Here is a 16,796-nt window from a genome sequence, read left to right on the forward strand (position 1 = left end):
GAATTTCAAGTGTATTGTAGAGGGTATAGGTTTCCCTTTGCTCTATAAAATTGGTAATTTTAAGACGATTTCAAACCGATTATGGATTGTCAGCAATTCTCTCAGGGGAACAATTACTCAGAAGGCGTCAGAAATCAATACCATTGAACCAATTTGTTGTGAGTGGTTTGTGGCATCCAAGTGCTTTCTTTAACCGAAAGCAAAGTCTCTGTAATTATCTTCACTATCTTTTTTCCTAACCATGCCATTAAAATGCCAATTAAGTGCTTTTGAATGTCATTGTGTTAATTCCATTTTTTTGCTGTTTGGCAACTAGAAACTTGCAACAAAGGAATCTTGATCTATCTTCATGCCTACCTACTGATGGATGTTCATCGAACTATAATACTTATCAGTGGACTATAAGTAATTAGAAATAATTCAAGATTTAATTTGAATTAAATCCGATTCTAAGGAAGCGATTCCATACGACACAGCCACGCAACAAAATGAAGTAGAAACAGAGCTTGCATTGGCTGTCCTGGAGTAGGAAACAGAAACTGAAGCAGTATCATACAAATCTGATTCCCGAGTGTTTAAAAAAAGTAAGGCAGTGCATATTTATGATTATTTATTTCTTTAGAATAAGTAGAACAAGTAATTCTCAAATAAGTGTGTCTAGAATATCTTCCTTTTTCATAACAGAATAAGTTTGAGGAATTAAAATGGGAGGTCTCACAGGATTTCTGTCTGAAGGTCACTCACTCTTCTGTGCCATTGAGATTAAATTAAAGTTGAGCCATGTTATCTTAATAGACACATGCATTTCCCAGAAAGTTAAATATTTCCATCGATTCGAAGAAAACCTTAAAGAAAAAAAAGTTTATTAGATCTATTTCTTGGTATCAGATATATCTAAACGTATATCAGATCTATTTCTTGAATCTAATACAGAACCAATAACTAACAGGAACTGCTTGAAACAGAATCTGTTATGTGTACATAACACGAACTGTGCACATTTTTTACTATAATGTTAAAGCTGAAACAATTCAAGCACTACCATTTTGCTGAACCCGAGATGCAACTCCTACGAACCAAGCAACGCTCATGAGCTGAACTCCAAGAATCAACACCCACCAGGACACCAACCCACGGATGCTGCCCGTCACCCACGCAGGGGAACCGATCTCCCCGGCCAATTTGAGCCCTCTCATCAGCTGCAGCACCCGGTAAGCCTCGTAAACTAGGGGTGTCACTATCCACACTGGTGACCTCCAATGCCATGTAAGCATCTCCGTCAGCATCTGCACAGAAAGCAGCAGAAGGTACGGCCCGAGCAGCACGGCAAAGGAGATGAACGAGGCCTGTGGTTCGAGAGAGCCCCTCTGAGATGCAAAGAGTAGTGTTAAAGGAACTAGAAGGCCCAGCAGACTCGAAGCTAGCTTCCAAAGCCTGTATGTAGCCGGCACTTGGATCTCCTGTTTGAGGTTGCTTGTAGGATGTCGTCCGCAAGCATCGGCCATGAGAAGAAACAAGGTTGCTCCCATGTTAAACAGACAGTCGAGCCCTACTAAAGAGAGAAAACCAGCTATATTGGGGCCCAGGAACACAGAGGACAGAGGTAACCATAGTGTCGGCGCCATGCCTGTGACTAGAAGAACAGAAGGTCCCAAAAGCCACATTGGCCATTTAAGAGGCTGCTGCAGCGTAGACGGCTGGCTTTTCATGTCGATGATGGCTTCTTCTTCACTGTGAAAAATCGGAATGCCTAGTTTGTCGTCTGCATCTATGGGTTCGACGATGTTGCTTCCCTTGATGATTCCATCACCATCCTCTGTAGTAGCATATGGAGGAGAAGCTTCCCATGGAAACAAGTTGCTAGTGCAGAAAGTCGGACCTTTTCGCAGTTTCCGGCGCAAGATTGGCTTCTGCACTTGCCTTGGCAATTTGGATGATCTCCACTTAAAAACTTGACTATTGGGAATCACCTTCCTTGGTGTACTTATTGTAAACCAAGTCAAAGAGGCCATTTATCTTTGGTGACTTTTCAAAATGAGGAGGATTTTCTTTTCCTAGTCTGCAGGCTACTAATTTTTGCAGGATCACAGCATCTGATAATTGAAATAAACCACTCATTAGTCATAGGACACAAAAAGTTTCTTGTTAGACAAAGATATGCAGGAGCCACCTCAATTTTGCTCTTATTTTCAGACATAAAGATATGGTAACGCCAGAGGAGAAGTCTAGCAGTAAATACAAATAAACAGCACGCATCCCATATATTTAAATTACGCAACTGAAACCAAATAAACATGCAAAGTTGACATCGTGTTAGAAAGATTATCCCGAAAAACTGGAACTAATATCAATTCAGTACTCATTTTTAGTCTTTTTAGAGTGATCGACCAAGTTTGCAATTGTGGAACCAGTTTCAACGAATTGTCAGACCAGTACACAGGTACTAGGAATGCATAAGTTATAATCTATACTAAGTACAATGGAAAGATATACCTGCCTTGTAGGAAATATGGAACAGAACACTATACCACAATTAATACTATCCTACAAATTGCCTAAATTTAACTAAACTATAAATTGCAATTTTATAAGAATTCTCAGAGTATTTGAATTCATATTGGGTGGTTTAGACTTGGTTACAAAAAATTATTCATGAATTATAGAAGGTATATTTGATGTCCTGTGCAATCATCTAATCTAGCCAGATGAAGATTTATATGCATATTCTTATATGAAGAACAAAATAAGAGCAGGGAAGATGAAAGCATGCAATCTATATGAAATATCTAGCTAGTCATTTAAGAAAACCTCTTGAAAAAAGCATTTTGTTACTAAACTGTGCTTTACAATAAAAAAACTTTCAACAATCAAGTATGATAAGTTGAAATGTAATTAAACAAAATCAGATGTGATAAACAAGATAACTTGGTTAAATTTAATAGAAATTAGATCCCAAACCACTCTTCTTGTAGTTCCACCAACATCTCGGCAAATTAAGTGCATGCTACAAAAGTTCATTCTTGTAACTAAATCTTATGCTTCATCTTTTTTGGAACATATGTGATCAGATGGATTGCTTTTAGGTTCTTTTCTGAGCATTAAAAAAACAAAGAAGATATAAGAACGAGCATTTCTTCAATAGTCACTGTTTCTTGCCACCATCTCAAAATTCTTGATGAACTATGCTACTAAACAAAACACTTATATTGATAGATACATTTGAGATTACAACTTGTTACATACTAATTAACAAGCTACAGTTCGTTTAGATATATGTTTTTTTTAAAATCAACCTTTAAAAAATGGCTTCAGGTAAACCAATGGCATAATATCTTCTTACTGTTTCCAACAGTCTGCTTAGGGACTATATTACTGGTATCTTTAGTTGCATACTGATTAGCATTAACTTCCCACGAATTAAATGTAATACACTCTAACATTACAATTAAATAGTCAATTTTTTCATACAGAAATGTTATGTACATACTGTTTATAGATCATTTAATTTTAATAGAGTTGATTCCTTTTTACAAGATCTTCCTGTTTCAGTATTGTAGCCCTAAGGACAGTTTTATAAAATTCAATTTTGTAAACAAAGGATCAGTTCAATGTCTAAGCAAAATATATTGCTCTCAATTGCATAAAATTTTGTTTCTAAGCTTAGATACTCTATTATTTTTATAGAATCAGAACAAATAGCTTAAGACACTATAGCAGTTCAATATATCTTAAATTGCCCTGATTTAAGATGATCAGTTCAATGTCTATCGAATCAGAAAAAACAGAATCAGTGCAAATAACTTAAGACTGCCAAGAATTATTTTGATGCCAAAGACAATCAGCTCAGGATCACAATAGGTTAGCTCGTGCCAAAACAAATGTGGAAAATGAACCAAGAAGGATTGGGATTGAATCTAATAGTATTCAGCTTCAGATGTGACCATAGAAAACTCAGAATCAAGATGCCTTATGGACATCAAACTATAGTAAATAATTCCAAATGATGTTGCCAAAAAGTTCAACTACTTCAAATTTGAGGAACCAAGGGATAAAATTCCGCGGCCATGAATCCAGGAATTTCATGCCTTACTAGGATGTTTGCCTTTTCTATTTAAAGTGCCCCTGGATCTTATCCAAAAGGAGGATATGATCTCCCTGCCATTGAAAACGGATCCTAGGCCTACGCCTTATCCATAAAAAATCTTATCCCGAGCCTGTCGTTGAGGGAGAAGTATTCTCCGGGGATGTGTGGCAGGAGTTTTCTTATATGTAGCCCGGGTTGAGCCAGCTCAAAACAGAAGCGAGGATGGGCTTGTTTGAGGCATGGACCATGAACCAGTTAAGGGGGCCGGGATGCTTGGTTTCTGATTAAGTATCCCTTAAGCCGAGATCCTTAAGGAGGTCTAAGATCTATGAGTCTATGGCCGAGACCCCTAGGCCAAGACCCCTAGGTTGGCTGGTATCCTCAAGTCTTGGAGGCTATAGTTGAAGACACCCCATCCGAGATCCCTACAGCCGAGACCTCCCAGTCCGAAATCTCCTTATAGAGGATGACTAGGCGAATACTGTACTTGTCTTTTTGGCGTGGCACTGATGTCATGCCCCCAGGCAACGACGGAGCGTCGTTATGGCTGGACTGGGCTGTAGCCCAGTCCATCTTCAAAAAAAAATTGAAGCCCTAGTCTCTGACCTCTCTAAGCCTAAGCCCATTGAGAAATCTGCTTCCAGACCCCCCATCCTTGGCCTTGCGCGCGGAGTGCCGACTGCAGCACCAAGCCTGAAGCCACCACTCTCAGTTCTCTTCTCACCACACCAGCAGGCAGCACGGCTGCGTCAAATTTCTGGGCGTCAATTGCAGAGCAGTGCTCTGCAATTTCTGGGCGTTCCGAAGTGCTCTTGCGATTGCCGACGGCCCGACTGCTGCATCTCGAGTTTTCAATTTCAGTTTTCAATTTCAGTGAAATGAGTTCCGATGCCAATTATAAGGTATGAATATGAATTCTTCTGGGTTCAGTTCAGTTCAAATTCAAAGCCATGCTATGCTGTTCCGATTCTTGTATGTTATCTGTTGATTACCATTTTGATTTTTTAGTATGAATTTTCAGGGAAAAAAGAAGAGAACTCGAAGTCTATTGTCTTATTTTAGTTCTACAAATACCACAGAAGATGCAAATGGACATGGGATTGGGAGTTCTTCAATTCCCTCATTTGATGATAATGAAATCACTCCTGGAAGTGGAATCGGCGATGGTAATAGAGAGGCAGAGGATTCTGAGATGGAAGAAAGAGTCCGACCCCGAGTAGAAGCAGTATTTTATGATGGTGTAGAGAAATTAGAAAGAGATCCTAGTTTAAGGCCGCAAATATGGGAGTATCCGGTTAGTCAAAGAGATGAAGTTCGAAGAGCATACATTATGTTAGGACCAATGCAGCCGAAGTTGGAAAAAAATCAATATAAGCCAGTTTTTGATGGACATCAATTCAGACGTTTTCAATATGCTTGGTTTAAGAAATTTCCTTTGTGGTTGGAGTATTCGGTGACAACCGGTTGTGCATATTGTTTCATTTGCTATCTATTTGCTGAGAAAAATAAGGGGAAAGGTGCTTCTGATGTATTCATATTTGCAGGTTTCTCTGGATGGAAAAGAGTGAATAATGGGAAGCAGTGTGCATTTCTAAACCATGTAGGATCCGAGCCTTCTTCACATCATAATAATGCTCAGAGATCATATTATTCTTTGATGAATCAAGCAGGACATGTTGAAAGTGTTTTTCATAAACATAGTCAAGAAGAAAAGAAGAACAATCAGTTACGGCTGAAAGTGTCAATTGCAACTACAAGGTGGCTAGCATTACAAGGTTGTGCATTTCGAGGGAATGATGAAAGCAGTGAATCAAGTAACCGAGGTAACTTCCTTGAAATGATTAAGTTGCTAGCGGACTTTAATCCTGAGATTGATAAAGTTGTTTTACAGAATGCTCCAACAGTTTGTAAATATATTTCTCCGGATATTCAAAAAGAGATTCTTAGTATCTATGGATCATTAATACAAAAGCACATTCGTGATGAAGTAGGAGATTCAAAATTTTGTGTTATTCTTGATGAGACTTGTGATGTTGCAAAGCGTGAGCAGATGGCTTTGGTTTTGCGTTTTGTTGATGTGAATGGAGAATTACAAGAAAGATTCTTTGATTTGATTCATGTTGCAGATGCAAAAGCAGAAACTTTGAAAACCCATTTGCTTGAAGTTTTTTCTAAGCATTCTTTAAGAGTAGAGAATATCCGTGGGCAAGGTTACGATGGTGGAAGTAATATGAAGGGGAGATTGAATGGATTGCAAGCTCTTATACTTAGGGAAAATCCTTATGCATATTATATACACTGTTATGCTCATCGTCTACAACTTGCTCTAGTTGCAGCTTCGACTCATGTTATTCCAGTTGGAAAGTTTTTTGATCAATTAGGTTTTATCATTAATACAGTTGACTCATCTTCTAAACGACATGAGGAACTCCATGATTCTCAAGTTAGGAATTTGAATAATCTGTTTTCTCTCGGTGAGCTTGATTCAGGTCCTGGAAAAAATCAAATTACTACATTGCATCGTGCAGGAGATACAAGGTGGAGTTCTCACTTGGCTTCAATTCGTAGCATTTTGGAAATGTTTGATTCTGTAAGTTCAGTTCTCGGAAATATTGTTAGTGATTCTTCTTCAGGTTATCGACTTCGTATTGATGGTGATACAGCTCATGGCTATCTATATTCATTTGAGTTTGTATTTATCTTATGGTTGATGAAAGAAGTCTTGACAATTACTGATTTGCTATGTGAAGCTTTACAAAAAAAGCAGCAAGATCTAGTTAATGCTGTGCGCCTTGTGAAGTCAACTAGGCAAAGACTTCAGAGAATGAGAGATGAAGGATGGGATAAATTTTTTAATGAAGTGATAACATTTTGTGGCAATCATGGTGTCGATGTTCCAAATATGAATGATATTCATATTTTGCGTGGAGGGCGTCAACGTCATCAGGCTGATCAGTTTACTAATGAGCATTTTTATCGAGTTGAGATCTTTTTAGTTACTATTGATACACAAGTGCAGGAAATAGATCTCAAGTTCAATGATAAGGTGATGGATTTGTTAACATTGATGCTCATGCTTCTACCTACATGTGAGTCCTATCCTGTTGACATTTCCAAGGTATGTCAATGTGTTCAGAAGTATTATCCAGACGATTTCACTGCTCTAGAGATAGCGGCATTAGAGAATCAGTTGGAGCATTTTCTTATTGATATTTCAGATGATGATCATTTGAGGCAAGTGGAGACAATAACTGAATTGTCTCATAGTTTGGTGAAAACTGGAAGACATGTTGCTTATACTTTGATTTATAGATTACTTCATCTACTCATTACATTGCCAGTATCTACTGCAAGTGCTGAGCGTGTCTTCTCGGCTTTGAAGATTGTAAAAACAAGATTACGGAACAAGATTGAAGATGATTTTTTGAGGAATGCTTTGTTGGTGAATGTTGAGAAGGAGATTGCAAGGAAATTCAGCTATGATGACATTATTACTTGTTTTAAAAATATGAAATCTCGAAGAGCCGATTTGTAAAACTCGTATTTTGTATTTGAACTTGATATTCGACTGTATTTTGTTTTTGTTTGACTGGCAGCCCAGTCCCTAAATTTGGTCACGCTCCGCCACTGCCCCCAGGATCACCAAACATTCTGAAGTTTAAGCCCAAACACTCAAAATGAAAATCTAAATCAGAGGTACAATGCTCATCGTTGACACTGTTGAAATTTGGTGTTCAAACAGAAATCTTAGAAACCGTTCCTATCAAGGATAAAAGGAAACCATGAAATAGAAGCAACGTATAATCCAACAGGTCATTCTTATGAATAAGACTAATGCGATAGTATCAAAAACGCCATAACTAACTGATAATATGGTCTTCTCTGACAGTACAACGTTCCTACTATTCCTGAACTCTTGTTGGATAAAGAAAAGTGATACTTGCGATTATTAAGCTTTAAGCAGCAACCTAGCATCTAGTTTAATTTTCTATGTATGATAAGATTAATCAGCAAAGAATCGAACAGAAACTTCCAAATCTTTTTCGAGATCCTCAAGACGATTTACATGAAACTCTTTCCAGGGATTAAGAGGCCAACAACAGCAGCCATCCGTCGGCGAAAAAAATTCTTCAACCACGACAGAACTACGATCCCTAGCAGCGTCGATCAGGCCAATAGCCAAAACGTTAACAAAAGAAACAAACCTAGTCGCCATGGTTTGGTACTGCGGGGAAAAGCTAACTAATTGTAATCGCCAGGATCAACGGAAAGGAAATTCACCTGAACTCCTTCGGCGTCGAAGCGATCTCGACTGGCGATTCTTCGCCCCCCTTCGTAGCCTCGGAGCTTGAAGATTTGAGCGAGAACTCAACGAGCGGACGACGACGAAGATATTTTTCCATTGGGGAAATAGAACCGAAGAAAAAAAAACTTTTTTTTATTAAATTTCCAGTTGTAAATGCTTTAAAGAGTTAAAAATTACCAGACGGTTAAATATTCGTGTGATGCATTGATAAATAATTTATTTAATAACAAGAAAATGGGAATTAATAAATAATAAAAATTAAAAATTTAACAAACAATTTTAAAAGAATTAATAGTCGTCTAATGGAAGTCTATTCGACGATTTAATACATTTTGAAAACAAAATAGGAACTTTAATTTATATACAATTGTAATTTAACATACATCTATATATCTAGTTAGCATATAAATAATTAATTTTTTTGTTGAAATATAAAATAAATATATACAAAATTGTTGTAACAGTTTTAAAAATTATTACAACATATAATTTTTACCAACTGTGTAATCCTTTTAATTAGTATATTATAATATAAATAGTTTAATTAAAAAAAGTTTATAGTAGGTAATAATTTTGGTTAAAGCTAGGGCTAACACAGTGTTATACAATGTAATATTACTTAAATACCTTTTCAAAATAAATACATATTTATGATAATGATGTGATAAAAATCTACAACCACACTGAAGATCAATGATGCGGTCGTGAGACCGATTGTATGGGGCTATTAAGATGACAAATTCTATCTTTTTTTTAAGAAGATGATGAATCTTTTTGAGATACCGATGAGATTAAGATGCATTAAAAAATTCATTGAGAATTATTCCGATAAAATCCCTCTTATATCTAAATTATTATGGATCGTACATAGTAAAAATGAAGAGAGAGAGATTAAAAAACTTGAGTGGAGCATGTACTTAAATATTTATAAGTGCGAAAAAACAAGATATATATAAAGATCATGAAAAAGTAGAGTACTTAATTTGAATTGGGTCCATGATCTATCCTATCAAACAATTTAAGGAGGTTGGATTATAATTTTATTAATCCATTTTAATTTTAAAATTTAAAATTAAAATAAAAAATTTAATGAATTAATAGGTTTGACTCGTCTAAATTACAATTTAAATTTAAAAAAATTTAACTTAATTAATTCGTTTAAACTATAATCAAAATTTAAAATTTTTAATATTTTCTATATTTTTTTATAGACTCGTGGGTTAATCCGCCTAACTCCGCAATCCGACTTGAGTTAGATTAGATTGAAAATTTTGCAACCTATCAATTTGATAGGATTGTCGGTCTTGCTCCATCATAATGAGTTGGATAATTTTATCATGGATTGACTCATTTGACAACTCTATAGAAGTAAACAAGAGATCAAAGAAAAGTAATGATAGTAGTCCATGTTTACTTATGGTTTGAGTTCGACTAAAAGAACTCAATCAGATTGGTAGACTCGAACTAGTGACTTGGTCTGGAGTGAAACAACTGTTCGGTCCAACTCGACAACTCAAATTAGCTCGGTAGTTTTGACTGGTTTTACAGCTCGCTCGAATTAGCACGGTAACTTAGCTAGGAGGGGTTCGACCAAGCATGACTAAGGGCATCTGCAACGTGCGTTCAGATGCCCCATTATAACGCCCCACATGCTGTGGGGCGTTAATGTCGTTTAACGCGTTCAATTCTTTGAACGCGTTAAATGACTGCGGGGTGGGCCAGTCTGGCCCACCCCACATGTTTTTTCTCTTTTTTATTTTTTATTTATTTAAATGTATTTAATAAACGGTTAGTTTTAACGACTATTAATGATTAGTTTTAATTTTTATTAAAAAATTAAAAATTATAAAATTAAAAATTAAATAAAACGATTAATTTTTTAACGACTATTTTTTAACAGTTAATTTTTATTTTTATTAAAAAATTATAAAAAATGAGTGGATGGTGGGACCCATAAATAATAAGTATTAACGTTAATAGAAATGTGAATGAAATAGGTATGATGTTATAATGAGTATGTGGCAGTAGATCCTGTGCATTTTAATGAGGTGGAAGGCGTTATAACATAATCGTGAATGCTCTAAGGTAATGATGATATGACCACGTAGACGTGTCCTGCACCTCGCGATAACAGACAGATAATAAAAATAAGATATATTTTTTATCTTTAATTAATTAATTTTTTTATGGAAGCCAATACTTTTCTCTCATTACCAAACCTCACATTAATATCCTCTGACAAACATGCACGCGTCACATGAATACAGAAAGGCATCAACATAAGTACAAAGTCAACGTTGACTTCGTATAAAGAAGAGCGTATTTCAGAAATAATGTCTGCGGTGCAAGGCCAAAGACCCATAAACCCCGCAGGGGCAATGACCAATTGCCTACATCAGGAAATCCCAGCCGTACGATGGGGCATTCCCATGAGATTTCAACGGTCTGCAGCCGCCGCTTTTATCGCCGCTCTGTCTCTTACGAGATCACATGTACAGGCCGACCGCGGATTATACGTGCAATTGACATGCGCGTGTCTCCGTACAATCCTACATTCCTACGTACTTGGATAATACGTAAAAGCTTCAAACAGGCCGACCGCGGATTATACGTGAAATTTACATGCGCGTACAATCCTACATTCTTACGTACTTGGATTATACGTAAAAGCTTCAAACAGGCCAACCGCGGATTATACGTGAAATTTACATGCGCGTGTTTCCGTATAATCCTAGTACGAAATAACAATCCGACACGTTCCATGAACAACTATTTTTTTTTTCATTTTAAATTTTTTTTTATGCTTAATACTATAACTCTTAAATCCTAAAAAAAAAAAATCTTAAATAACTTAATTATAAATAAAAATAAATTAATTTTTCGAGCGTCCCAAATCTGGTATCACGCACAAGTCACGAATTTTAAGGCATGCAAAGTATCAAAACCTTATATATATATATATATATATATATATATATATATATATATATATATATATATATATATATTCGTAACTCGTCCGTGACAGAATATTCGAAATGTCCTGAAGGATTCCAAACGTTTGAAACATGAATAGTGACATTTTATATTATTTTTTATTTATTTATTTAATATTTTTTTACTTACGGTTAAGTCATTTAAGATTTTTCTTTCAGAATTTAGGCTGAGTTAAGTTATAATATTAAGCATAAAAAATTTTTAAAATGAATTAAAAAATTTTAGATGCTTATGAAGTGTGTCAGATAACAAGTGTGGGATAATAATCTGGCACACCCCGTGAACAATTAAATTTTTTTATTTTAAACTTTTTTATGCTTAATATTATAACTCAACTCCTAAATTCTAGAAGTAAAATCTTAAATCACTTAATCATAAGTAAAAAAAAATAAAAATAATAAAAATATCAATATTTATGTTTCGGGTGCTAAGAATCCTTTCGGGTGCCTCTAATATTTTATCGCGGATGAGTCACATATTATATATAAACTAGCAATCTACTTGATAATTAACTTAAATCCTTTGTTAATTATATCAAAATAATTTGATCAAACTTATCACGAGGCATATCCATACCAATACTCTATTATGTTCAATTATATTTCTTTTCTGCAAAAAAGGTGAAATTCGCTACCCAGCGATCTTATACGGTCGATCCCACAACTATACGTGAGGAGGTAAATTGAGAAGTTGCAATTGACTATGACAAAGGAGGGTATTGTCTCGGTTTCGTCGAGATTCAAACCTTTGTCCTCTTCTGCAACTCTATTCCGTCTCATAACTAATTCAACTATGTCCTAAGGGCTGTTATGTTCAATTTCAATATATCATGCATTAAGTATTATTAAGTAGATATTATATCAATAATTAGAGCTTAAAATATATATTAATATTTTTTTGCATATTTAATCTACATCCACCATTCACTTGAATACACGTAGTTCAACTTCAGTTTTCAATTATGGTAATTAAAATGTTTAGTATAATTTAAATTTCAGTTGTATGCAAAGTTTTAATTTGGGTGTAATATATCCTTATTAAAAATATAGCTGATATGGTGGGCAGGGAAACCTATATTTGGCAGGGTTAAATTGGAGATCAAGTCAATGAGTCAAAGGTCAAACAAAGTTGGATGTCCGATTCAGGTTGACCAAACTCCGTTGGCTCTAGCACTTGCCTACTCGATTGTCCTCCATCTCGGCCCCCTAACCTCTCCAACTTGGGTCTAGTCGAACCTGCTCAACTATGATCAGCCAAGATATCACTGTCTTGCCTTCAAATCTCTACATCATTACTGTCTCAGACAGCTCGGCCTTAGCAACTCGAGCAAGACAGCTCGATCTCAACCACCAACCTCATCTCCAACTCAGTCTCAGGCACCGACTTCATCTATCCTCAAGGCCACTCAACAATGACCTTATTTCTTCATCCACCCTCAGATCGAACAAACAATTACGAATATTTCTGAACACGTGGCACCATATGAATGGTAAAGTGGTTATGTGGTTGTTAGATCTTGTCTTCTAGATTTCCTCTATCAAACGTGTGGCATTTGATGAATGGAGAGTGTTGGTACAATGGCAGCAATTCCTAGATCGCTAGAAGAGAGGAGTGAATAGCAACCTACAATAAAAGTCAACATTTTCTCTTGCTAATGTTTTAGCAAGGACACACACTAATTAAAACAAAAATATAACATAGAAAACATTGCAGAGTGGATTCGTCGAACTAAATCAACTCTGTAATGGTCCACTAACGACTCTAGATGACTTCTTGCAATCCAGGCACCTAAAAATGATTTAGGCACCTAGATTTTACTGACGTGAACTTCATCTTAATCTATCTTAGTAATGACTCGCACTAACCTAGAATGGGTATATGGGCGCCTGGAATGGATCCGGGCGCCTGGAGTTGGGGCTCCCGAGATCCTGGCTGGGCACCTGGAACACATTCCAAGCGCCTGAAATAGTCAACCTAGTGGTGATCATTTTCCTTCTCCGTTCTATTTTGGTGACCTTGTAGAATTTTTCTTCCTAGCTTAGCTAGTCTTTCAGATGCACCGAGCTCTTCCGGCCGATTTGCTCCTGTGCGTCCTTCTCGCTCCACTAGAGTACTTTTTCATAGTTTCTCGTACCTCAGATGTATCGAGCCCGTTGGCTCCGTTCCTATGCCATCATTCTCACTCGCTTGTGTCTTCTGTCAAAATTTGTCATTTGGATTATATATGTTCTCATAAATCCTTGTGCACTTAGACATACACATCAAACATAACAATAACCTAATTTCAGACTTATTTGACCACACATCAAAATTTCATTGGAGTATTAACAAAGAGATCTCTAATGGCGGTTGGATCTAATCCCTTAATTAGCTCATATGATAATGATGAAAGGAATATAGCATATAATGTGGAGATGCTCTATTGACAATTATGTAAACTCTAGATAATGATGAAAGGAATATAGCATATAATGTGGAGGGGCTCTATTGAAAATTATGTAAACTCTAGAGTGAGACTCTCTCTCTTTCTGTTTTCTTCTTTTTCTCCTAGTTGCTTTAGCCTTGATATTAAGCTAACTTGAGTGCCGAAGAGACTACGCCGAATTACTTCGGCATCCATTCTAAAAAAAATGATAAATCCTAGTTAGTCCCATTGACTATCTCTGGGGTGATCGATTCGGTCCCACGAAAATTTCCCATCATCCACCAGGGTAAATCGAAGTTGCAGCGGCCAGCCCAACGCCCAACATCCTTTGATTATGCTCCCCTCGGCATCCATTCTAATATCTTATTAAATGTTGTAGACACCCCAAGCGTTGTCTCCATCATCACCGCCTTCCACATTTTCACCTCAACATTTACTCCATGTTGATTCGTCTAATCGCGATTTCAAATAAGAACAATAATAGCTTGCTTAAGATCTATAATTTATATTATATTATTTTAATTAATTAGGTACATATTTCTCTGTATACCAAAAAAATATTTATTTATTTTTATTTATTAATTCAGTAAGCCTTAATATATATAATGATTTATAATTTTGGTAATTATGAAAATGTGCCCCAAATAACAAATCATATATAAAATTAACACTTAATAAATATAAAGAAATAATAATTTTTTAATACCAAGAGTAATTATTCCTAACTAATACACTTTCTAAAGTATTCTACGTTTAATAAGGATATATTACACCCTAAATTAAAACTTTGCATACAATTGAAATTCTTTGCGATCATGTGCTGTATTTTGCCATTTATATCTACTAAACTAATTAATGCTCAACGTCTATGAAAATTTTAATTATGTCATGCATAAGATTACATTAATGATTTGTCAAGTAAATACCACAAAATCCTAATAAATAAATTTCTCATTACTCTATATAAAGCACAATAACGCTAATTGCATCTTTCAATATAATTAGCAGCCTAATCATCAATTAATTACGCTCCTCCTCTTTCAATACGATTTGGCTGCAGCGATGGCCATCTTGAAGCAGCAGATTGTGATTCCACTGCTCGCGTTCCTCCTCTTGAACGCGTCTGCCCCGGCGGCGGCCTTGTCGCCGGCCGGCGCCACCTGGTACGGCCCCCCCGGCGGCGCTGGAAGCACTGGTAATTTAGCATCGATCTGTACTTTATGTCGTCGTAGAAATACAGTTTATGGAGATGTCGATCGTTTTGATCAGGCGGCGCGTGTGGATACACGGACGGCGTCGCTAAAGCTCCGCTGTCGTCCATGATAACGGCGGGCGGCCCTTCGCTGTTCAACGGTGGCAAAGGGTGCGGCGCGTGCTACCAGGTCCAGTGCAACTCCAACGCCGCCTGCTCCGGCAGCCCGGTGACCGTCGTGGTCACCGACGAGTGCCCCGGCGGGCCCTGCCAGGCTGAGTCCGTCCATTTCGATCTCAGCGGCACCGCCTTCGGCGCCATGGCGAAACCTGGCCAAGCTGACCAGCTGCGGACCGCCGGAAAATTGGCAGTCGAATACACAAGGTTAATTAATTAATTAATTAAAGTGTTTTTTTAATCCATAGAAAATTATTTGAGAGGATTTATTAATTGGTCGATTTTTTATCATATTTTTTATTGGAAAATATTCAATTATGAAATAGTCAATATGACATTAAAATAAGTTATTTTTAGTTTCAATTTATCAAAAATATTATATTTAGGTAAAATATTTTAATTTAATGAAAATCATTTTAATATAATATTAAAAATGGCGGAATCAGCCCGGATGATTTACCAGGTGATTTACCCGGGCTAATCACCTGGGCTGATTTCGAACTATGGGTTGATTCCGACGTAATACTCGGGCTAGGCTCTTTGTTCCTTGATCAATTTTTTCCTTTCTTTTACCTATAAATCCAAAAAAATTTCTTCTTTAATGTTGTCGGCCCCCGGGCTATAGCTCGGGTACCCTACAAGGTGGCTTCGCCCTTGGTGTGTTCAATGGAAATCAAACCCTCACTTTATGGATTTAGTTACTTTGTGCGTCCAACGGGAATTGAACCCTCACCTTGTGGATTTTGTTGTCCATGGGAGCTACTCTTCTGCATAAAGGTGGAATCCACCACCTTAGCAGCGGCCCACATGGTCGGCCTCACGATCATCTGTGAGGAGGTAAATCAAAAAATTACAGTTGTCATGATGGAGGGTATTGCTTGGCTTCGTCAGAATTTGAACCTTTGCCCCCACGGGAGCTAGCTACTCGATTCTTGTTCATGATATGTATTGATGGTAACTTCGTGTACCGGAGTGTCCTTTATTAATTTTGTTGGCGGTTATGTTTGCAGAGTACCGTGCAGCTACTCGGGCTTCAAGGTGGCCTTCAAGGTGGACGCCGGGTCGAACGCCGACTACCTCGCCGTCGTCATCGAGAACGTGGGGGGTGACGGCGACCTGGCGGCGGTGGCGGTGAAGGAGGGAGGGTCGGCGACGTGGACTCCGATGCAATGGTCTTGGGGAGCGCTGTGGAAGCTCGACGCCGGGCGGGCGTTGCAGGCGCCGTTCTCGTTCCAGCTGACGTCAGGGCAGTCGAAGAAGGTTCTTGTCGCCGACAACGTCATTCCCGCCGGTTGGAAGCCGGGGACCACTTATACTTCCTCGGTCAACTACTAGAATTTAATTTTATTTATTATTGAAAAATAAAAGTGCGAAGGAATTGAAAATTAATTAATTGAGTGATTGTGAGTTTGTTCCTTCTCGGTAAGTCCATTTATGTGGTCGATCTTTGCTTTGCTGTAACAGATTTGGGGGGAAAAATCAAATCTAAAATAACTTTCTTTATTTGGCTATGCTCATATTTTTAATAATTTTTCTCTTAATATATATCATTAATCGGTCGAATGTTTGGCGAATCCATATTCCATAACCTCTCGGACAATAATGGTCAGTGACA

The 16,796-nt window shown here is 37.1% G+C and overlaps 3 protein-coding genes across 4 annotated transcripts; 2 read left to right on the forward strand and 1 right to left on the reverse strand.

Moving 5' to 3' along the window:
* Positions 1–846: 846 nt before the first annotated feature.
* LOC141821738 (uncharacterized) lies at positions 847–8,482 on the reverse strand. Its single transcript, XM_074709089.1, has 2 exons — positions 8,366–8,482; positions 847–2,093 (listed from the first exon to the last, which is right to left on the reverse strand). The coding sequence occupies exon 2, from the start codon at positions 2,010–2,012 to the stop codon at positions 1,032–1,034; it is 981 nt and encodes a 326-aa protein (XP_074565190.1). The 5' UTR covers positions 2,013–2,093; positions 8,366–8,482; the 3' UTR covers positions 847–1,031.
* Positions 4,628–7,619, forward strand: LOC141821447 (uncharacterized). The gene is made up of 3 exons (XM_074708878.1): positions 4,628–4,890; positions 4,987–5,056; positions 5,106–7,619. Exons 1-3 carry the CDS (start codon positions 4,628–4,630, stop codon positions 7,617–7,619), a joined length of 2,847 nt encoding a protein of 948 aa, XP_074564979.1.
* Positions 8,483–13,734: 5,252 nt separating the features above from the next.
* On the forward strand, positions 13,735–16,516 carry LOC141822244 (expansin-B18-like). Of its 2 annotated transcripts, XM_074709688.1 has the most exons (4): positions 13,735–13,744; positions 14,960–15,007; positions 15,082–15,388; positions 16,192–16,516. In XM_074709688.1, exons 3-4 carry the CDS (start codon positions 15,132–15,134, stop codon positions 16,514–16,516), a joined length of 582 nt encoding a protein of 193 aa, XP_074565789.1. In that variant the 5' UTR covers positions 13,735–13,744; positions 14,960–15,007; positions 15,082–15,131. The 2 variants fall into 2 exon arrangements, with proteins under 2 accessions (XP_074565789.1, XP_074565788.1); XM_074709687.1 differs by lacking the exon at positions 13,735–13,744 and having other exon boundaries at positions 14,929–15,007.
* The last annotated feature ends 280 nt before the right edge of the window (positions 16,517–16,796 follow it).

This window comes from Curcuma longa, chromosome 2 (genome assembly GCF_044706935.1).
Source record: "Curcuma longa cultivar G26 ecotype Majalengka, Jawa Barat chromosome 2, ITB_CL_G26_1.1, whole genome shotgun sequence".
NCBI classification, from domain to species: Eukaryota; Viridiplantae; Streptophyta; class Magnoliopsida; order Zingiberales; family Zingiberaceae; genus Curcuma; species Curcuma longa.